Source organism: Chiloscyllium punctatum, chromosome 45 (assembly GCF_047496795.1).
Source record: "Chiloscyllium punctatum isolate Juve2018m chromosome 45, sChiPun1.3, whole genome shotgun sequence".
In the NCBI taxonomy this organism is placed as follows: Eukaryota; Metazoa; Chordata; class Chondrichthyes; order Orectolobiformes; family Hemiscylliidae; genus Chiloscyllium; species Chiloscyllium punctatum.
Window position 1 is genome coordinate 47,549,039 of NC_092783.1, and position 23,581 is coordinate 47,572,619.

The 23,581-nt window shown below is 41.5% G+C and overlaps 1 protein-coding gene across 1 annotated transcript in view; it reads right to left on the reverse strand.

The window, feature by feature from the left end:
* The window catches only part of LOC140467079 (chitinase-3-like protein 1), a 31,519-nt gene extending 13,680 nt beyond the window's left edge, over positions 1-17,839 (reverse strand). The window contains exons 1-5 of the mRNA XM_072563140.1: positions 17,815-17,839; positions 15,926-15,958; positions 15,503-15,707; positions 2,110-2,166; positions 518-683 (exon numbers count right to left, since the gene is read on the reverse strand). Of these exons, the coding sequence (XP_072419241.1) occupies positions 518-683; positions 2,110-2,166; positions 15,503-15,707; positions 15,926-15,958; positions 17,815-17,839 (486 nt within the window). The remainder of the gene's footprint in view (positions 1-517; positions 684-2,109; positions 2,167-15,502; positions 15,708-15,925; positions 15,959-17,814) is intronic.
* Between the last annotated feature and the right edge of the window lie 5,742 nt (positions 17,840-23,581).

The window sequence follows — 23,581 nt, forward strand, 5'->3', positions numbered from 1 at the left end:
AAGCAGCTCACTTGATTTGAACCTGACCCACCACCTCATGCATTCACTCCCTCTACTGCAGTGTATCTTGATTATGTACAGACTGCTGCCTGTGTGTTAGCAATAAAGTGTCCTTTTACAGTTCCTTCTGTGACCTTTTGCACCATTGAAAAGGGCAAGTACTGCAATGCTATAGAACCTCGACCACCTGAAAGTTCATTTCCAGGCTCTACGTTTTAATTTTCTAAGCAAATTTAATGCTATTTCTTCACTGTCATTGGACTTAAAAACCTGCACTTGCAGCTGATGGACTGCAGAAGGACATGTTTGTTTAAATTTGCCTTCTCCAAGGGATCTGAGGAAAAGTGATGAATAGTCAACTAACTTTGCCAATAAATTTGAAATTCCATGAAATAATAAAAATAACATCTTATGAGTAATGGAGAAGTTTTAGGGGTTGTACTCTTAAAAAGATACTCTATGAAATCTAAGTGCTCAAGAAGATAATTTGGAAAAGAATCAAGGCTGGTTTACTCACCATAAGCAAAGAAGTGTACCTTTTTTTGTCATCTGCTGGACTTCCTCTTGCTGCTGGATACTTCCAGTCCAAATTCAAACCATCAAAGTTGTGTTTCCTAAGAAAGTCAATTGTTGAGTTTATGAATATTGTACGATTCTTCCTGGCGTTAACCATACTGGTGAATCTGAAATGATAGGGTGAGTTAGTGAAAAGTTTGCAGTTTTTTTAATAAGTTGATAACATTTTCAAAACTTAAATTTAATCATCAATTTCTGAAATGAAAGTTGTGTATCAATATGTGACCTTCTGCACCTTTTAAATTTACCTCGACTTTGGATTTCATATACTTTGGAATTTTAAAAATTCTCTGAATGAAAATGTGTTGTAAAATACTAAGCTTTTTATGTACTTTGTGCACATTTACTGGCATTGTGCTTAGAAAGAAGTAGGTTCTAACTATTCAGACAATTCTACATTGATATATTAATTTGGAGGGAATTCCTTGTATGTGATGATTCCGATATGCCATAGAATCAGGGCAGCACGGTGGCTCAGTGGTTAGCACTGCTGCCTCACAGCACCAGGGTCACAGATTCGATTCCAGCCTCTAGTGACTGTGTGGAGTTTGCACATTTTCCCTGGGTTTCCTCCCACAGTCCACACATGTGCAGGTCAGGTGAATTAGCCATGCTAAATTGCCCATAGTGTTGGGAATCTAATCTAATCTCCGATATGCAGCATGGATACAGACCCTTCGGTCCAACCCGTCCATGCCGACCAGATATCCCAAACCAATCTAGTCCCACCTGCCAACACCCGGCACATATCCCTCCAAACCTTTCTTATTCATATACCCATGCAAATGTCTCTTAAATGTTGCAATTGTACCAGCCTCCACCACTTCCTCTGGCAGCTCATTACATACATGTACCGCTCTGTGTGAAAAAGTTGCCCCACAGGTTTCTTTTATATCTTTCCCCTTTCACCCTAAACCTATGCCCTCTAGTTCTGGACTCCCTGACCCAAGGTAAAAGACTTTGTCTATTTACCCTATCCATGCCCCTCATGATTTTATAAACCTCTATAAGGTCACCTCTCAACCTCCGACGGTCCAGGAAAAACAGCCCCAGCCTGTTCAGCCTCTCCCTGTAGCTCAAATCCTCCAACCCTGGCAACATCCTTGTAAATCCTTTCTGAACCCTTTCAAGTTTCACAACATTTTTCCGATAGAAAGGAGACCAGAATTGCACACAATATTCCAACAGTGGCCTAATCAATGTCCTGTACAGCTGCAACATGACCTCCCAACTCCTGTAATCAATACTCTGACCAATAAAAGAGAGCCTACCAAACGCTGCCTTCACTATCCTATCTACCTGCGACTCCACTTTCAAGCCCAGTCATTAAGATTTCAAACTCTGGTGTCCGCTCCTTTTAAGTTTCCAACACAGGATACATAAAAGGAGTGACCAAATCAGTCTTGGCTGAAAACAAAACCACAAACTGTCCCATAAGGTCAGGTCATTGCTGATCTTCCTTGTCATCATGTAATGCGCTGGTTAACCTTTGATCAGAAGAGAATGCTTGCCTGCACCAGTGCTAATGATTACCTTTGTGTACCAAAGTTCCAACCTCCAACACCCAGGAGTGTCTTCAGTTGTGGTCTCCTGTCAGGAAGAATAAATTATTATTTTCATGACTTTCCATTAACAAATAATTTTAATACAATGTAGAAAATAATGTTTGGTAAGCAAGCAAGCAAGGAAGTTGGAACCTGGGGAATATCACCCTCACGGAGGGGAAGCATTTAGATTTTGTCTTGCATAAATGTTTTATTACCTTTGTTGTGTGAGGGAGATGTTATCATTCTGAGACTGTTCTTCCTGGTAAGTTACTATGTCTGGATTTGACATTGAGAATAAACCATAGTGACATAGGGCTGCTCTCTGATTAGAGAGTGGCAACTTTGTGGTGAGCTTAACTTGAGGATCGTTGCAACTTCAGTGAGGGGAGAGTTTGAGAAGGAGTGTCCAATGTGGGAATTGAATGCTTTTGATATTGACCTGCATCACAGCCCAACTGTCCAGCCAATTGAGCTAACCAACCCTCTATAATCAGACTAATGGCATATACAATTATTATAGAGTAAATCAGGCAGCCATTTCCAGATACTGCACATGCTCAGTTAAAAATGGAGATCAGAGGTTGTCATCTTATTTCTCCACAAGCTGCACAAATTTGGTTTGTTGCTAATCAACTTGGCAGTAAAATCCGGGGAAAGGCATGAATTTGCTGTGCTGGTCCATTACTTTCTCACAAAATATGGTATGTGACAGCAAATGATTAGTGTATTCAGGTCTAAGTGAATATCTGTGTGTTTTGTCAAATCATAGTCATTGAGTTACATAGCACAGAAACAGACCCTTTGATCTAACTCACCTGCACTGACCAGACATCCCAAATTAATCTAGTCCTATTTGCCAACATTTGGCCCATGTCCTTGTAAACCTCTCCTATTCATGTACCCATCCAGAAGCTTTTTCAGTGTTTGTAATTGCACCAGCCTCCTCCACTTCCTCTGGCAGTTCGCTCCATACATGCACTATCCTCTGTGTGGAAAAAGATCCCCCCCCTCAGGTCCCTTTTAAACTTTCCATTTTCACCTTAACCATGCCCTTTAGTTTTGGACTCCTACTTTAGATGGGCAAAAAGCATTAGCTAATAACCCTATCCATGTCCCTCATGATTTTGTAAAGCTGGATGAGGTAATCCCCTTAGCCTCTGCTCCAGGGAAAGTAGCCCAGTTTATTTAGCCTCTCCCTATAGCTCAAATCCTGAAATCCCTGTAAATCTTTTCTGTAAACACTTTCAAATTTAACAGTATCCTTCATATAACAGGGAGACCAGAACTGAACACAGTATTCTTAAAGTGATCTCACCAATATCCTGTGTAGCCACAACATGATGTCCCAACTCCAATACTCAGTGCACTGAGTAGTAAAGGCAAGCATACCAAACCTTTTCTTGACCAATCTGTCTACCTATGACTCCACTTTCAGGGATCTATGAACCTGCAACTCAAGATCTTTTTGTTCAGTAACGTTCCCCAGGGTCGTACCATTGAGTGTATATAAGTCCTGCCCTGATTTGCCTTATCAAAATGCAATACCTCACATTTATCTAAATTAAACTCCATCTGCCACTCCTCAGCCCATTGACCCGTCTGATCAAGCTCATGTTGTAATCAGAGGTAACCTTCTTATGGTCCACTTCACCAATTTTGGTGTCATCCGCAAGCTTACTAACATATCTCCTGTGTTCACATCCAAATCATTTATATAAATGATGAAAAGCAGTAAAGCCAGCACCAATCCTTGTGGCACAATAGTGGGAGCAGGCCTCCAGTCTTAAAAGCAACCCTCCACCGCCACTCGGTCTGCTACCTTCAAGTCAATTTTGAATCCAATTGACTAGCTTCCCCTGGATTCCATGTGATCTAACCTTGCTAACTAGTCTACCACGTGGAACCTTGTTGGATGCTTTACTGAAGTTCACAAAGACAACATCAACTGCTCTGCCTTCAATCATTTTTGTCACCTTTGCAAAAAAACTCCAAGTTAGTGAAACAATTTCCCACACACAAAGCCATGTTGACTATCCCTAATCAGTCCTTGCTTTTCCAAATACGTGTAAACCTTGTCCCTCAGAACCCCCTCCAACAACTTACACTTATGTCTGGCTCATTTGGTCTATAGTTCCATGGCTTTTCCTCACCACATTTCTTAAGTTATGGCACCATTTTAGCCATCCTGCATCTCACCCATGGCTGTCGATATAACCTCTGAATTTTCATAGGGTTGGAGTTTCATTCCTTTAGAATTTAACTTATATTTGAGTTTTCAAAAATACCTTTTCTTTCTGTATCCCAAAATGAAATGTACTATGAACCACCATAGACAAATGATAGACAACAGATGAAAACATTTAGGAAAAAACGTCAGCCAAGCGGGGGGAAGAAAAAAGGAACCCACACAATCTTTCACTTGTGTCATGCTTCTAAACAAAGAAAACATCTTAAGACTTTTCACTGAGGAATATTAGATTTCTAGAGCTTGTGAACAAGTTAGGACAGATAGCCCAAAGCAGATTAAATTTGATTTATATGAATGCTTAGAAAAATTGAAAGGTTTAGGCTAGGTGTACAGGTAAAGGAACTGCCATCAACATTTAAGGCAACATCAGTGAGGAATGCACAGGAAGGAAGAATCAAAGGACTATATGGACATCAGATTACAAATAGTTGGTGATTTTTCTTTTCTAGTCCAGTTGAATAAGCTAGATTTTATTTATTAAATGTATTTTAAAATTTTAGGTTTGCATAGCAACATTCAAAATTGAGATATTACCAAGGTGCTTTCTAGCCAATATTGTAATGAACAGAAGTATAGGAACCAATTGATGCACAATAAATTGCCACAAATGACCAGATAATTTATTTGGTTAGCTGAGAGATGACTGTGAGTGCATATCGCAGAACTTTTGAAACATGTCATGAAACTTTAAGAGCACCTCAGGAATTTGTATGCACAAGTTGTATTAAAAGTCAAAGCAAGAGACCCTTCAGTCCAATAATTCCAGGCCGATCATGTACCCAAACCAAAGTAGTCCCACTTGCCTCCATTTGGCCCAGATCCCTCCAAACCTTTCCTACTCATACTTAACCAAATGCATTTTAAATGTAACTGTACCTATATCCATCACCACCTCTGACCATTCTTCCACAGACAAACCACTTTGTGTAAACAAAAACAAAAATTGCCCCATTGTAGGGAAAAGACTCTTGCTATTTACCTTCTCTATCCCCCTCATGATTTTATAAACCGCTATAAGATTACCCCTTAACCTTCTGTGCTCCAGTCTAGTCTATCCAGCCTGTATTTATAACTCAAACTCTCTATTCTAGGAAACATCCTCGTAAATCTTTTCTGAACTCTCTCCTATTTAGTAATATGCTTTTTATAGCAGGGTGACCGGAATTGTTCACAGTTTACAGGCCTCACTAATGTCCTGTATAACCTCAACATGCCCTCCCCAAGTTTTATATTCAAAAGTCTGAGAAATGAAGACAAGCATGCTAAGTGCCTCTCGATCACCCTGTCTACCTATATAGCAAATTTCAAAGAATTATGTACCTGAACTCTTAGATCTCTCTGTTCTACAGCACCACCCTGTACCCTACCATTAATTGTATATGTCCTGCCCTAGTTTGTTTTAAGAAGATGCAATACCATGCATTTCTCCACATTAAACTCCATCTGCCAGTCCTCAGCCTATTGAACCAATTGATCAAGATCTCTTTGTAATCTGAGATGACCTTCTTCACTGTCCACTATAGCACCAACTTTGGTGTCTTGTGCAAACTTACTAAGCATGCCTCCTATATTTCATCCAAATCATTTAAATAAATGGCAAACAAAAGTAGACAGGTATTGATCCCCACAGAACACCACCGATCACAAACCTCCAGTCCAAAAAACAACCCACCACCGTCTGTCTCCTACCGTCAAGCCAATTTTGTATCCAATTGGCAAGGTCATCCCTGAATCCCATGTGATCTAACTTTACGAATTAGTCTACCACATGGAACCTTGTCAAAGGCTTTATGGAAGTGCATGTAAGCAACATCTATCATTCTGCCCTCGTCAATCTTTTCAGTTACGACTTCAAAAAGCTCATTTAGTGCAACATCTGTAAGTAGGGGCGACACGGTGGCTCAGTGTTTAGTGCTGTTGCCACACAGTGCCAGGGACTCTGGTTCGATTCCTGCCTTGGGCAAGTGTTTGTGCAAAATTTGCACATTCTCTGTGTCTGCATGGGTTTTCTACCACAATCCAATGATGTGCAGGTCAGGTGAATTGGCCTTGCTAAATTGCCCATAGTGTTAGGTGCATTAGTCAGAGGTAAATATAGGGTAGGGGATTGGATCTGGTCAGGTTACTCTTCGGAGGGTTGGTGTGGACTTGTTGGGCTGAAGAACCTGTTTCCATACTGTAGGGAATCTAATCCAAGTAATGAAGTGGCCCAGTGTTGAGGATCTTATGGCACAGTGGTCATGCCCCCACTTCTCAACCAGGAGACCTGAGTTCAGTTCCACCTGCTGCAATGGTGTGTAACTGCATCTTTTACAGGTTGATTAGAAAATATCCAGAACATTTTGCATGGGCACTCTATCACCTTCAGTGTAAATGTTAATATTAAAATTCATTCCTATGGAGCCATTTGGGTCCTGCATTGGGTTTTTGCAAATGGATACTTTTTTTTTGCAGTATAATTGACCAAATGAATACGCAATCCTACTTTGTTAGAATTCCTATTGTCCTGGCATCAGACAAATCACACAATGTTTCTTCCCTTTTTAATGTCAATGTATTCTGTTTCATTTAGTACCTTGTGTCATCCAGCAAGATCCTGGTCCTTGATGAATGTTTAAACACTTTTTTTTAATGATTTACAGGACGTGGCTGTGATCCTGCTCGATGTGCCACCAGTATGAGTTTGAAAAATTGATGCGACAGCCTTAAGTTATTTTTTCAAAGGGTGTTCAGATCCATTACATCAAAAGAAGGGTCATAGGCCTGAGGCCAGAGCCACATATTTGAGGAAAAGCTGAGTGTGCTCAGACTCTTCTTGAGAAACAATTGAGGTGGTCTAATACAAAACTTTAAAATTCTGAAAGTATTCGATAAGGTAAATAATGATACAATTGTGCTTGAGTGAGGGATATAATGTAAGGGCCAAACATAAGATAATGATCAATAAATTTGATAGAATTCAGAAGAAATTTCTTTATCCAGGGAATGACTAGAATTTGGAGTGAGCTTCTATAAAGAGAAGCTGAGACAAATAGCATTGTCTTTTAAACAGAATCTTGATATGTTAATGAAGGAGAAGAGCTGACAACACTTTTTAGCTGTTAAGAGGCTCATCGGGAGCATTGAACTCAACATGGATCAGTTGTGTGGAATGGTCTGTTTGTGCTGGAATCTTGTTGGGGCCTGAGTGACATGGGCTATGGTGAGATTTGCAGCTGAATCTGGGTTGGGAAATCTATTATTCTGAACTTTTAAATTTCTTAATTTTTCTAATTTATTCCTACGATTTACAATGCTGGACATTTTATTTCTTTACATTTCTAATTTTTTCCCCTTAGAATTTGTTCTTAAGAATGTGTACCTTGGCACCTTTATAACTAAGATGGTGCCGTAATGTGTCGACATGTAAATTTTTAGGTGTATTCATGTGAATACATATGACAATAAAGCTAATTCAGAATCGCCCGGGACATCCAAGAAGGCTCATCTTGACGTTAGGAGCATCTCACTCCTCCTTTTATCTCTTTAAGTTTCTTGCTGGACTATGGCAAGTTGCTAATTAAAGGGAGTATTGCTTGTTAAGTACCTTACTAATGACCCATTCACCACCATAATAGTTAGCTTTGTCTTTTACTAAACGTGCTAAACGTTGAGAAACGTGAGTCAGAGTAGGTATCTGGTGAGTTTAATTTGCCCCTTGCTCTGAAGGAGCTCCACTTTAGACACAGGGCACCTACGTCTCCAGACACAGTCCTCACATTCACAGACATTGACATCTGACCCTTATGGCACATCTCTGATTCATTTACAAATTCATTTCTGTACTTCAATGCTATGCTCAGGCTCCATTAGCCACCATCAGTGTAATGTGAGGAGAGTGCAGGCTAAGGGAAACAGACACAGTTCATGGACTAGACCAGGTTGCAAAACCAGGCTTTTCATTCAATGCTGTGGTGCCCACGTACCTGAACCTATTCGGGTGCTCATAACTTCCCTGCTTTGCCTTGCCGTTTTGTGTTTTGCCCCCTCCAATAGAGATACATGGCTTGTGTCACTTCTGCCTTGCCTTGCTGTTTAGTGCAGGGACAAAGGTAGGAAATTTATCATGGTTGTCAGCAGAGCACAGTCAAGTTAGGGAGGATAGGCATTGCTGAAAATGTGTTGCTGGAAAGCGCAGCAGGTCAGGCAGCATCCAAGGAACAGAAGAATCGACGTTTCGGGCATGAGCCCTTCTTCAGGAATGAGGAAAGTGTGTCCAGCAGGCTAAGATAAAAGGTAGGGAGGAGGGACTTGGGGGAGGGGCGTTAGGAATGCGATAGGTGGAGGGAGGTCAAGGTGAGGGTGATAGACCGGAGTGGGGTGGGGGCGGAGGGGTTAGGAAGAAGATTGCAGGTTAGGAAGGCGGTGCTGAGTTCGAGGGATTTGACTGAGACAAGGTGGGGGGGAGGGGAAATGAGGAAACTGGAGAAATCTGAGTTCATCCCTTGTGGTTGGAGGGTTCCTAGGCGGAAGATGAGTCGCTCTTCCTCCAACCGTCGTGTTGCCATGGTCTGGCGATGGAGGAGTCCGAGGACCTGCATGTCCTTGGTGGAGTGGGAGGGGGAGTTGAAGTGTTGGGCTATGGGGTGGTTGGGTTGGTTGGTCGGTCTGGGTGTCCCAGAGGTGTTCTCTGAAACGTTCCGCAAGTAGGCGGCCTGTCTCCCCAATAGGCATTGGTCAGCATCTCCCAACATGAGAAGTCCAGGTAGCCTCTAAAACTAGTTCATGAGCTTGGGCACACAGTCAGCCACTTGGGGGCAATGAGGTCTGGATGGTCTTTGCGTAAGGAACGAGGAGCCAAATTTCAGGAACTCACCATCCACCTTAACTGTTTCTGCCCTACTGGGGCCTGTTTTCATCCTGGAATGCGACTGAGGTAAGTATTGCTATGTTTAGACCAGATGGGGAGTTTTTTTTTAGATTAGATTACTTAGTATGGAAGCAGGCCCTCCAGCCCAACAAGTCCACACCAACCCTCTGAAGCGCACCCACCCATACCCATTCCCTACATTTACCCCTGCATCTAACACTATGGGCAATTTAGCATGGCCAATTCACCTAACCTGCACATTTTTGGACTGTGGGAGGAAACCGGAGCACCCGGAGGAAACCCACACAGACACTGGGAGAATGTGCAAACTCTACATAGTCAGTCGCCTGAGGCAGGAATTGAACTCTGGTCTCTAGCGCTGTGAGACAGAAGTGCTAACCACTGTGCCACCGTGTTGCCCACAAATGGTGTGCTGAACAAGTGAGTAGGGAGCACAGTGGGCATGCAAGGATAGTGGTGTCGAGGGTTGGAGTTGGAGTCTGAGAGTGGGAGAATAATGAGAGTGGTAGAACATCAGCCTTCATCATGTGTATAGTAGCAGAGATCGTGTGAGGGTGAGAGATTAGAGAGAGGATAGGGGATCTTATACCAGTGGACTGGAGAAGGACATTGATCTTTTCCTAATGCTGTGCTCTCCTCCAGGGAGCTGAGACTTCTCTAACCAGAGAGCTAACCTCAGACGAGGTTGGCGAGGTTTAGTGTCATGACCTTCACTACCTGCCCTGAGGACTATCAAGTCCCTTCTCTGTACCACCTCATCCAGGAGAATCCCAAAGTCCCTACCGACAGAACAGAGCTCTGTCTGCCATCTCCTGGGCAAATATTAAGAATTGCACAGAGCAGCTCCAGACTGACTATGCTTGTCTGTGTGCATAATGGGCTTTTAAAGATGATGTGGGAGCAGAGGATGCCAGTTAGTTCTTGGTAGTAGTGTGTTGTTTCTGAATGGTGTGTACTAAGATGGGGCTGAAGTGGGATGCAATAATGCCGTAGAGATGGAGTCAGTAGAAAATGAGGTAAGTTTGGTAAGATAGTCATAGAGTCCTACAATACGGAGACAGGCCCTTTAGCACAAACTGGTCCAAGCTGACCAAAATATCCATCAATAGTAACTCCATTTCCCTGCACTTGACCCATATCCTTCTAAACCCTTCAGATGCAGCTATTTGTCCAAATGCCTTTTAAATGTTGTTAATGTTCCCGTCTCAACCGCTACCACTGGTATCTTATTGCATATGCGTACTGCCCTCTGTGTAAAATATGTTGCCCCTCAGGTTCCCTTTTGTTCTTTCCCCTCCAACTTTAATCTGATGCTCTCTAGTCCTTGATTCCCCAACCCTAGGAAAAAGACTGAGTGCATTCAGCCTATCGTTGCCTCTCATGATCTTATCCACTTCTATAAGGTCTCCCCTTCAGTCTCCTACGCTCTAAAGAAAAAAGTCCTAACTTGCCCATCTCTCCCTATAATGCAGACTGTTGAGTACTGGCAACATCCTTGTGCATTTTTTGTGTGTTCTTTCCAGTTTAATAACCTCATTCCTATAGCAAGGTGACCAAAACTGAACACTATAAATAAGATCTAGTGAGAACACTTGCTATGCTCTTCAAGAGCTTGATGTAACTTGCATTTAGCCAAAAATAGGCAAGATTAGCCCTATATATACTATGCTGTCTACTCTTAATTATCTAGTACTTTTGATCTAGTGACATATTAAGAGGCACTTCACAAAAGTAAAAACAAATAATTGAGCAATGCTTGCAGTATTATGGAGAATGATCAAAAATATAAAAGAGGGAGGTTTGCAGGTGGCCTAGAAGGTAAAAGAAAAATTGAAAGGGAGACAAATTTAGAAAGGAAATTCCAGAGAATGGATGGATGGCTGAAGAGTCCTGCCCCTCAGTGTCAAGATGCTTCATAGGAATACTACCAAACATAGTACAACAAAAAATAGATATTAAACCAAAATTTTGTTCAAAGAGGTAGGTTTTAAAGGAATAAAGTAAGTAAAGAGCTAAAGTGAGAGAATTCCAAAATTGGCCTCGAGACAACTGAAGGTAGAGCAATTAAAGTTAAAGATGTACAAGAAGTGAGGACTAGAGCAGTATAAGTAGCTCTGAGGATTTGGGGCTATATGAGACGAGAGAAATTTGGAAGAATGAGGTCAGAGTGATTTGAAAGACGGATAAGAATTTTTAAATCAAGACACTGCTCGACTGCAAACCCGTGTAGGTTATGACCGGGAAGGGGACTTGGCTGCAAATTATGACCAGGTGAAAAGAGCTCTGGATGGCCTCCTGTTTACAGGAGTAGTATACTCCGATAAGGACCAGCTATAGCTGGACATACAAAGGCATGGACGGAGGTTCCAGCACCTGAGGCAGCAGTGACATTTGGTGATGTTACGGAGATGGTACTGGAGAGTGATAATGATGGTAGGAATATGAGGTTGGAAGCTCATCTTGGGATCAGGTATGAAACTAAGTTTGCAAACGCTCTGGTTTAATCTGCCGTTCCCAAGGAACAACCTGGAGTGGGGCAATGAATTGTGGTGGGCAGTCGTCGGTGAAATGATATTTGAAAATCAGGGTTTTGTGATTGGGGAGGGTGTAGGGAGGGAGGGAATAGGAGCAGGGTGGAGAAGGGAATGGTGACATATGAGGTCTGAAGATTGGTGGGTAAGTTAGATATCAAGGAAGGGATGGAGACAGGAATGGGGCAAATCAGGAAGAAAATGAAATCTGGGGTTGAGCCAACAGGGGAATTGAATGGCTGTGAGGAACCAGAATTTCCGTTAAGGACCAGGAATGGCACAAAGTGTGGTGGGTAGGCCACTATCAGCAGATGGACAGCCAGTAAGTAAGTGTCTAAAAGTCATGCAACTTCTCTGGGCAAACATTAAAAAAAGATTATTTCATTGAATGGAACTGAAGGGACAGAGACTGAGACTTAAACTGGAAGATCTAAGGTAAATAAGGAGGTGTGGGCACAGGTTTTACAGTTCCTGCGGTGGCAGGGGAAAGTGCCAGAATGGGAGGGTGGGTCTGTAAAACCTGTGCCCACACCTCCTCCCTCACCTCTATCCAAGGCCCTAAAGGAGCCTTCCATATCCATCAAAGTTTTACCTGCACATCCACTAATATCATTTATTGTATCCGTTGCTCTCTATGTGGTCTTCTCTACATTGGGGAGACTGGGCGCCTCCTAGCAGAGCGCTTTAGGGAACATCTCCAAGACACCCGCACCAATCAACCAAACCGCCCCGTGGCCCAACATTTCAACTCCCCCTCCCACTCTGCCGAGGACATGGAGGTCCTGGGCCTCCTTCACCGCCGCTGCCTCACCACCAGACGCCTGGAGGAAGAACGCCTCATCTTCTGCCTCGGAACACTTCAACCCCAGGGCATCAATGTGGACTTCAACAGCTTCCTCATTTCCCCTTCCCCCACCTCATCCTAGTTTCAAACTTTCAGCTCAGCACTGTCTCCTTGACTTGTCCGGACTTGTCCGACCTGCCTATCTTCTTTTCCACCTATCCACTCCACCCTCTCCTCCTTGACCTATCACCTTCATCTCCTCCCCCACTCACCCATTGTACTCTATGCTACTCTCTCCCCACCCCCACCCTCCTCTAGCTTATCTCTCCATGCTTCAGGCTCACTGCCTTTATTCCTGATGAAGGGCTTTTGCCCGAAACGTCGATTTCACTGCTCGTTGGATGCTGCCTGAACTGCTGTGCTCTTCCAGCACCACTAATCCAGTATTTGCTTTCCAGCATCTGCAGTCATTGTTTTTACCTTTATAGATGTTGGAGCTGAGCTGAGGTCAGGATGGTGTACCCTGTGGGAAGATCCCATACTGTGATCCACCACCAATGGTAAGAACTGTAAGAGTGTGATACAGCAGCAGCATTCCTCCCCGCCCCCCTCACCCCCTCCGCCCTTGGGTCTGAGTTAGAAATTTAAAATTTTCAAAAATGGTGATCTAACATCTGGTTCCCAGGTTACGATCCCATCATCCACCAACACTTTGGTAATCAACATAAAATAACTCGGGCACTATTCGAAAAAGAGCAAGCAGTTCTGTTGATAGATCCTTGGACCCAAACATTGATTCCTGTTTCTCCCTCCACAGCCACACCAGATTTCAGATTTCCAGCATCTGCAGTTCTGGGTTTTACATCATGGGTGGAGATTCTCCTGCTTTGGCTAACACTGTTCTTAGAATCACCATCTGACTGAACAGAATATCTAGTTATCTATTTTTCACAGTCAGTGGAGCTTAGCACAGTTGGCTGGGCAGCTGGTTTGTGATCGTGTAATACCACATGCACGAGTTTAAATTCTGCACTGACTGGGGTTACCATGAAGAACTCTCCGCTTCCCTGAGGTGCAGTGACCCTCAGGTTAAATGACCACCAGTTGTCTCCCTCTCTAATAAGAGAGCACCCCTATGGTCTTGTAGGACGATGGTAACCTTACTCTTTCGTGGTACTTGCTGTGTGTAATTTGACTGTTGTATTTGCTTTGTTTAAGAAGTGATTCCAAATCTGCAAAGCCATTTGGGATATTCAGTGCACATGACAGGTTCTATAGAAATGTATGTCTTTCCTTTCCTACAGTATCAAAGGAACTTAATGGCAGTGCAAGGGATGTCAGCACTCTCATGTTTTGCCATGACTTGAAGGAACATTGACAAAAATTAATCTAAAGCTAAAAGTGGGTTTTAATGAGGAACATTTAACTTGTTTGAGTAAAGCTACACTCTAAGAAGATGTTTACTGTTCTGTTCTCTGTTACCTGATCTTAGGTGGGATGGCAATTTGAACAATCTCATTGACTTCTTCATCTTCTGGCATGGTTTTAAAAAAAATTGTATTTGTTGAGATTTCGATTACCATTCAATATCTCCAAGCTTTTCATAGCCCATGAAATACTATTTGAATGTCATCACTGTCGTAATATAGAACAAAAATCACAGAGGAAATTCTCAGATAGCAATAGAATTAACATTTAAAAATGTTGCTTGAGGGGCAAATATTGGCCAGAACGAGGAAAACCCAATTTCTTATACCCCTCTGGACAGGTCTCTGTTTGCATTTGAGATATTAATCAGCAGCTCAACTGACAATACAGCAGCACTATTTCGGAAATACTGTTACTGTTGGCTTTGATTACATTTATGTTCCAAGCCTTGGAGTGGGATTGAATCTGGAAGTTTATGCCTCTGATTCAAGATTGATACCTTCAGAGAAACACAAAGCAGGAGTAAGAGCAGCTCATTCTGTTCATTGTTCTGCTATTCAATGTGATAATGACTGATCCTATATCTCAATGTCTAATTTCTGCTTTGTCTCTAAGCTCTTTGACATTTTTAGCATCTTAAAATCTACCTATATTCAATACCTCCAAAGCCTTATGTACTGGAGAATTCCAAAGGCTCATCAGCATGAGTGAAGGGAGTCCTTCGTAACTGGCTGATCCCATATCCCCTGTTGTAGACATTTTTCTATCTCTCCTCCCCACCCCCACCCCCCCACCTTACACGGGAGACAACATTCCTATATCCAGTCTGTTCAGCCCTGCCAGAATTTTATATGTTTCGACAAGATGCCCCCTACATTTTCTAAATTCATGTAAATACAAGCCTAGGAGAAAGTGAGGACTGCAGATGCTGAAGATCAGGGAGTCCTGATGAAGAGCTTATGCTCGAAGTGTCAACTCTCCTGCTCCTCGAATGCTGCCTGACTGGCTGTGCTTTTCCAGCAACACACATTTTTGACTCTGAATACAAGCCTAATTGACCCAACGTCTCATCATGCCAATCCAGCCATCTCAGACATGAGTCTGCACATTCTATGTGATAAATATATCCTTTATTAGGTCAAGAGGTCAAAATGCACATGATCCTCTAGTTTGGTCTGACCAAGGCCATGTATAGCTACAGGAAGACGTCTTTGCAAAAGATTTGAGAACAGGAGCAATGAAAATATTGGTTATAAACTTGTTGGAAAATTTATGTGTAGCCATTACAGGTTTGAGGTTTCACTGTGATTTCACTCAACAATGGGGTGGCAAAACATTGCATAGAATCATGTTGAGCTGGCAGCATGCAGGACTTTGGGTTATACCAACATCATGTCTTTAGGTGATGTAAGATGTTGAGAGAGCGTGTTGTGAAGGCAGAACAGATGTTTCTGGAACCATAGGTGGAGAAGACCTTAATCTTACAAATGAACTGTCATGAAATACATGTGTACTCACTGTTTTTTGAGGTTGTTGAATGATGTGTAAAGCTCTGCATCATTTTCTTCCTTTGTAGTAATCTTGTGATTACTATTGATGGTAGCAAATGCATAGATTAGATGAGTGCACAGGCAAGGGGGGATGTTTTCTGGCAGAAACTTGCCAATTCCTGGTCTGTGCTGGGCCCAGTTAGCAAAGTAGCAAACCAGTTTGAAAGCAATGCCTAAAATCAGAAAGTGAAATAATTAAACTACCGACCATGTTCAACTTTATTGGTTCTTTCAGAAAAGAATAGGTGTAAATATGAAATTTGTTTCTAGATTTACCTTAAACTGATTTATTCATGGATTTCAAATTTAAATCAAATCTTTGGAAAAATAGACCGCAATCAAACAGCAACGGGCAGATGTACCTTTATCGGACAGGAATAATGTGACTTACCCACTTGCAGCTGGGATGACAGGATGAGTCCCACTAAAAAAAAAAGAAAAGAAGAATGAAGTTTATTTTTAAAAATCCCTAGATTGAAGTTATACTTATCATGACTACCACATGTTTCAAAATGCTTAATTATCGATGAAAAGGCTAAATATTCTGTGGTGGACAATACATTAGTGTGGACAGTGGAAGTGTCCCTGAACATACAACACAGCCCTCTCTTCACAAAATTTTTTTTTTCTTATCTTGTGCCCCTTCTTCTTTCAAAAGAATGTGTCTGAGATTGGGCATTCTTTTATTTATGTCCCGCAGGAGTACTTTGAACACTCTCATCAGTATTACCAAAGACTTCTCAGTCTGAGGAGTGATTGCTGTGTCTGTGAACTCAGCATTTTTGTAATATAACTATTGTGAACTTGTTTTTGTGAGTGAGCACCTGATCATTACAGTGAGTAATAGTGATATTATAGACTGATTAGTGGCGCATAACATGTCTTTCTGCTTTTTGCTGCAGGAATTAGTGTTTATTTTCGAACCTAATTGTAAGATTCTGATTTGAAATACAGCTCCTTGGTTCATTCTTGGGATATGCCTTTTGCTGGCAAAACCAACATGTCTTTCCCAGCCTTGGTGACCCTGAAAGGTTGGTGGTGACTCTACAATGACTGTGTGGTATACTGATTTGAAATGTCTGACTGACCTGCTAGGCCACTTCAAAAGGTGATTAAGGGTTAACTCTGCTGGTTTTTAGTCAAAGAGTAAACGGGGGAAGGAAAGCAAGTTTTCTCTCCATTTGGATATCCATGAACCAGTTGGGTTTTAATCATATGGTAGCTTCACAGTTTAAGAAAAACTCATACTGACATTAATTTCACTGTTCTTTTGGTTTAACTCAAATTCATAAACTTCAAATTGCACACATGCTGTGGATTTACTAGTAAAGATATCTAGCTCAGTAACATGACTACTACACTACCAGATTTAGAAATAGTTTTTTTTGATCCATCAAGATTACATGAACTATTCCTATTTTCCCAAAATGAAACTCCTGCCAGTAGCACTGGTAAACTGACTTTGGAATCATAAAAGGTTTGTTCAAAGTTGTAACACTTCACAATAGGATTGATGAGAAACAAGCCAATGAATGAACTATAATATATCTATGCAACTAACTGCTATGTATTTGATAAAGAATGTAATCATCCCCCTCTGAATGAAACCTAGCTGTTTCCTTCCTGTTCAATCTTGTACTATGTTTTGTGAACACCAGCCAAAAAGAAGCTTGTACTGGATGCCTATACCAAGACAACCAGTGTTGGTGTCATTTAGTCAGTCACTGAGCCATCCATTCAACTCTTCCTGTTTGTTTGCCTGACTTCTTCTCTGCTCCTCCTAATAGAGCAGCTCAAGACAGGAACTGAATGGGGCATTGAAGCATCCTCTCAGTTCACATTCCTGTACATTGTCTTTATCAGGCAGAGAATCGATCTAAATTAAATGAAATTTGTAATGCACACTTCCATACCTTTTAAGCACCTTTTAATGTGCTTCCACTACCACTACAACTAATCAGACTTCATAGCAAAATGGCAAGCAAACATCAGAGTGCAGTTTGAATAGAGACACAGTTTCCATGTTTCATAGCATATGGGATTCACAGTTTTACTTTAAAGACAAGCTATTGCAAGTAATTGTTTCTCCACAATAAGATAAAGTATGTCAAACACTGTATTGCAAGTGAGCCAAAGTTCAACATTTTAATATTTACTGCTCATTGTGTACAGAAAATCTTTTTCAAGCACATTACTGTAATTATCTCATTCTATATAAAGGAGAAAAATTGAAAGCATAGTTTTGATTTTTCTTGCTATTTTATTTAAAATCAAACTTACCAATTAAAACAAGTACTCTCCGCATTTTTTGGACTGAGTCACTGCCTCTCCAGCTTTATACTTGTAATTGATAACACTGAGGCACTTGAAGTACCATGTACTGCCTCCACAGTTCCTATAACAGATAATTATTAACCACAAAGTTACACTGGTGGGACAAAAGGCAAACTTTTATGATAGAGTGATAAACATTCTGAATGATCTTCCATATAGTGGAGTTAATGATATTGGGGGGGTACATTGATAGTGTTGGGTACCATCTGTCTTAACTGGAATACTACAGAGATCAATTCATTTGTGTTAAATAGTCATAGTCATAGACTCCTAGAGATGTACAGCATGGAAACAGACCCTTCGGTCCAACCTGTCCATGCTGACCAGATATCCCAACCCAATCTAGTCCCACCTGCCAACACCCGACCCATATCCCTCCAAACCCTTCCTATTCATATACCCATCCAAACGCTTCTTAAATGTTGCAATTGTACCAGCCTCCACCACTTCCTCTGGCAGCTCATTCCATACACGTACCACCCTCTGCGTGAAAAAGTTGCCCCATTGGTCGCTTTTATATCTTTCCCCTCTCGCCCTCAACCTATGCCATCTAGTTCTGGACTCCCCCACCCCAGGGAAAAGACTTTGTTTATTTACCCTATCCGTGCCGCTCATGATTTTATGAACCTCTATAAGGTCACCCCTCAGCCTCTGATGCGACAGGGAAAACAACCCCAGCCTGTTCAGCCTCTCCCTGTAGCTCAAATCCTCCAACCCTGGCAACATCCTTGTAAATCTTTTGTGAACCCTTTCAAGTTTCACAACACCTTTCGATAGGAAGGAGACCAGAATTGCATACAATATTCCAGCAGTGGCCTAGTCTTTTCTTCTCCTTGAGCTTCCTTTGTGTTCTTGCTCTCAAATACTACTTCTCAATAATTGGGGAATTAATTATTCCCTCACATTTCTGAATGTAAGATCCTTGTATTTTAATGCGTACTTATGATTAGATGAAAGAAATTCTAATGTGTCCCAATTCTATTGTTCATTCTCATCCAATATTCTTCCCTTCCCTTTTCCTGCAATATAGTCATAGTCATACAGCATGGGAACAGACCCTTTTGGTCCACAGGTTCACCCATCCATGCCAATCATGTTCCCAAGCTAAACTAGTTTGCTTGTGCTTGGTCCATATCCTTTCAAACCTGTCCTATTCATGTATTTATCCAAATGCTTTTTAAATGTTGAAACTTTACCCCCTCCATCACTTCTTTTGGCAGTTCATTCCACACACTAACTACTCTGTGTAAAAAAAAAAAAAAAGATGCCCCTCTTTAAATTTCCTCTTCCCACCTTAAAAATATGCACTCTAGATTTGAACGCCCCCCAACCTAAGGAAAAGACCCTTGCTATTCACCTTATATATGCTCCTCATGACTTTATGCACCTCTATAAGGTCACCCCTCAACCTCCTATGGTCTAGTGAAGAAAAGTCTCAGCCTACCCAGCCTATTTTTATAGCTCAAACCCTTCATTTCCAGCAACATCCTGATTAATCTTTTCTGAATCCTCTCCAATTTAATAATATCCTTCCTATAACAGGGAGACCACAACTGTTCACAGTACTCCACAAGAGCTTCACCAACATCCTGAACAACCTCAACATGGTATCCCAACTCCTATACTCAGAGGTCTGAAAAATGAAGACAAAGTACTAAATGCCTTGCTAACTACCCTGTCTACCTGTGACTCAAGTTTCAAAGAATTATGTACCTGAACTCCTTGGTCTCTCTGTTCTTCATCACTACCCAAGGCCCCTACCATTAAAAGTCCTGCCCTTATTTGTTTTACCAAAATAGAATACCTCACAATTACATAAACTCCATCTGCCACTCCTCAGCCTATTGAACCAGTTGATCAAGATCTCTTTGTAATCTGAGATAACCTTCTTCACTATCCACTATACCACCAATTTTTGTGTCTTGCACAAATTTACTAAGCATGCCTTCTATATTTCATCCTATACTTCAAACTAAAGTAGACCCACTATCAAGCCCTGTAGCACACTGCTGGTCACAGGCCTCCAATCCCAAAAACAACACACCACCACCACCACCCTCTGTCTCCTACCATCCAGCCAATTTTGTATCCAATTGGCAAGGTCATCCTGAATCCCATGTGATCTAACTTTACTAATTAGTCTACCAAGTGGAATCTTGTCAAAGGCTTTATGAAAGTCCTTGTACATAATGTCTATTGCTCTGTCTTCTTCAATCTTTTTGGCTACTTCTTCAAAAAATTCAATTAGGTTTGTGACACATGATTTCCCTCATACAAAACCATGCTGACTATCCCTAATCAGCCCTTGCCTCTTCAAATGCTTTTAAATCCTATCTTTCAGAATCGCATCCAACAACATGACCACCACCAATGTCAAACTCATAGGTCTATAGTTCCCAGGCTTCTCCTTCCCAGACTTTCTTCGATAAAAATGCAACATTAGCCACTCTCCACTCCTCCAGCACCTCACTCCTGGTTTTTGATGATACTAATTTCTCTGCTATAGGCCCCACAATTTCTTTCCTAACTTCCCACAACATCCTGGGATACTCCTGATCAGGTCCCGGAGATTAATCCACTTTTACATTTTCTAAGACCCCACCACTTCCTCTTATATAATGTGAACTGTTCTCAGAACATCAGTATTTATTTCCCCAAATTCTCTAGCCTCCATTTCTTTCTCCACAGTAAAAACTGATGTGAAATATTCATTTAGTATCTGTCCCATCACCTGAAGTTCAACACGTACACAACTTCGTTGATCTTTAATGGGCCGTATTCTCTCTCTAGTTGCTCTTTTGATCTTAAAGTACTTGCAGAATCTCTTTTGGATTAACCTTATCCACCAAGGTTATTTCCTATTCCGTCTTTGCCTTCCTGATTTCCCTCTTAACAATACCCCTAAACTCTTTATACAGTTCAAGAGATTAATTTGATCCCAGTTGTCTCTATCTTATCTGTCTATATTTGATTCTTTTTATTCTTGGCGAGAACCTCAATATCTATACTCAACCATTATTGCCTACTCTTATCAGCCTTACCCTTCACTCTAACAGGAACATAATGCTTCTGAACGCTTGTTATCACACTTGTCAGTTATCTCTTTACCTGTGAATAATCTATGCCAATCAAATTTCTTGTCTCATGCCATTAATATTTGCCTTACTCCAATTAAGTTTAACTTTTATGGAAGTTTTATCCTTTTAAAGCTAATAGAATTATAATCACTTGTCCAGCTGGGCCTATATTCTCTAGAGTTTAAAATGTGAAATGATCTCATTGAAATATATAAGATTCTTGAAAGCTTAGATGCTCCAAGGTTGATTCCACGAGCTGGAGAAAAAAAAATAGATACACAGTCTCAGGATAAGGGTTGTCCTTCAGGACTGAGATGTGGAGAAATTTCTACTAAGTTGTGAATCTTTGGAATTCTCTATGCCAGTGCATTGTGGGTGCTTCACCATTGAATATACATAACATTAATTCCTTGTTGTCTCCAGGAAAACTAAAGGATCTGGGGAGCAGGTGGTAAAATGGACTTAGCCTTTGGTCATGCTGAGTGGGAGAGCAAGCTTGTCAGGCTCACTGGCCTACTCTTGCTCCTATTTCTCATGTTCTTATCATGAAAAGTCGGAGGTAATCATGTTTGTTAAAGGGCCAAGTGAGACAATTTTATTCAAAAATGCCTCATACTTCTGATTTAGTACATAAAATACTGTCTAATCAGACCTATGATAGAGTGATGAAATACGTAGAACAGGAATTGAAATGAACAAACTTAATATATAAACCAGAGACACGTGTATCAAACGTTGCAGAGATTGGAATCAACTTTGGGATGTTTCTTTTATTTAATCTGTTACAAAGTTATTAGGGAGGACCTTTGTCCCTGCCTCCCAGTTTTGGTATCAGGATAAAGATGGAAATGCCAGTGCCAGAACCTGCCCCCTGGGTGTTCCTGACCGAGACAGCCAATTAAGAGACTGTGCTCATGGAGACAAAGGGCAGGTTAGGGCTAGAATTCTCCAGAGTTGGGCAGTCAAAGTTCTGGGTACCAGGTGAGGTGGAAGGCCAGAAGAACACGAGGGTATCTCAAGATGAAAGTGCCCTCTGAAGATCTTAGAAACCTTAATAGCAAAAGGTGGCCACAGTTGCCAGGTTGTCATTGTGGAGAGGGCTATTGGATGGCCTGTAGCTGTTGCTATTAATCTCTGGCAATCATGGCTGCTTGGAGGGGGGAATATTTAATGAGGCTCTTCCGCCCTCCCCTGTTCAGCAACAAACCACGTAGCAGTGAATCTTTGAAAGGAGGCTAGAACGTAGTCATTTATAATTACCCACGAGAAGGTGGTGATAAGCTGCTTCAATCGCTGTTGAACCATACGATCTACAATCTCCAGCATTTGTTGTTTTCAGTGCAGATTCCAGCATCTGTAGTAATTTGCTCCCAAGTTAAAGAACTACTGTGGGCTAAATTACCCATTGTGTCCAGGGATGTGGAGGCTAGATGATTTGCCATGCGAAATGCAGGGTTGCAGGGGTGAGATAGGAGGTGTGATGGTCTTTGGGTAGGGGGAGCTCAATGGACTGAATAGCCTTTTTCCACACTGTAAAGATTCTATGATTTTTAACCACTGCAGGCCTCACTTTCTTACATTTTAATGGCTGGGTGGTGTGTTTGTTAAGCATATTAAATCAGCTAAGCCTCTCTGTTGCCAGTCAGATGGACATCCTAGTTTCTTTACTGTGTTCCTACTCAAGTGTTAATATTGGGCCTTATCAATTCTTGAAGTCAGTAATCCTTCCCCAACTAGTAGTTGCATATCTGGGCCACTGTTCTGATCTTGTCTCATCCTTCACATGCCACGGTGTTCTTTTCTTACATATCTCTTCTCTACCAAACATACAAACATAGAAATCATCAACATTTTATAATACCAAGAAGGCTATTTGGCCCATTGTGTCAGTGCCAGCCTAATTCCACTTGCTTCTGTATTCCTGCAGATCGTGGCTTTTTAAGTAGACTCCTATTGTGTATTTTAAGCACAGTCAGCAGAAAATGTCATATCTCTACCACATCTGGTGAAATGAAGTTTTCTCAACTCCCTCTAATTATTGCTTTGAACCCTCTGTCTTGACTTCTTATAATTTTATGCACCTCAATTAAGTCCCCAGTCTGCTTGTTGCACACCAAGGAAAATGGTCTGTCTTTCCAATATTTCCTCAAGGTTAAATTTCTCTATTCATGAAAATATCCTTGTAAATCATCTTTGCAGTGTCTCGAGCACAAATATATATTTCCTGTATCATGGGCAGAACTGTTTACAGTGTCCAAGTTATTGCTTGACTAGTTATAAAACCATGATATAGCACAGAAGGCCACCATTTGACCCATCTTATCCATGCTAACCCAAAGGCTGGGTGCCCTTGTAATTTCACCTTCCTGTGCACAGCCCATAGCCCTGCAGCTTATAGCATCTAAGGTGGTACTTGAAAGAGTTTAGGGTCTTGGCCTCCACCATTAACTCAGGCTGCAGATTCTGGACCCCCCCCCCCCGCCCCCCACCCTGGCATAAAAACAAAAAGTTTTTCTCAGGTCCCCTCGAATCTTTCTGCCAATAGTTTTTAGGTACAGTTCTAGCATAACCTTTGTACTCATATTCTGTACATCAGCTACTGAAAGGAAGTGTGACATATGCCAGTGTACTCAAAC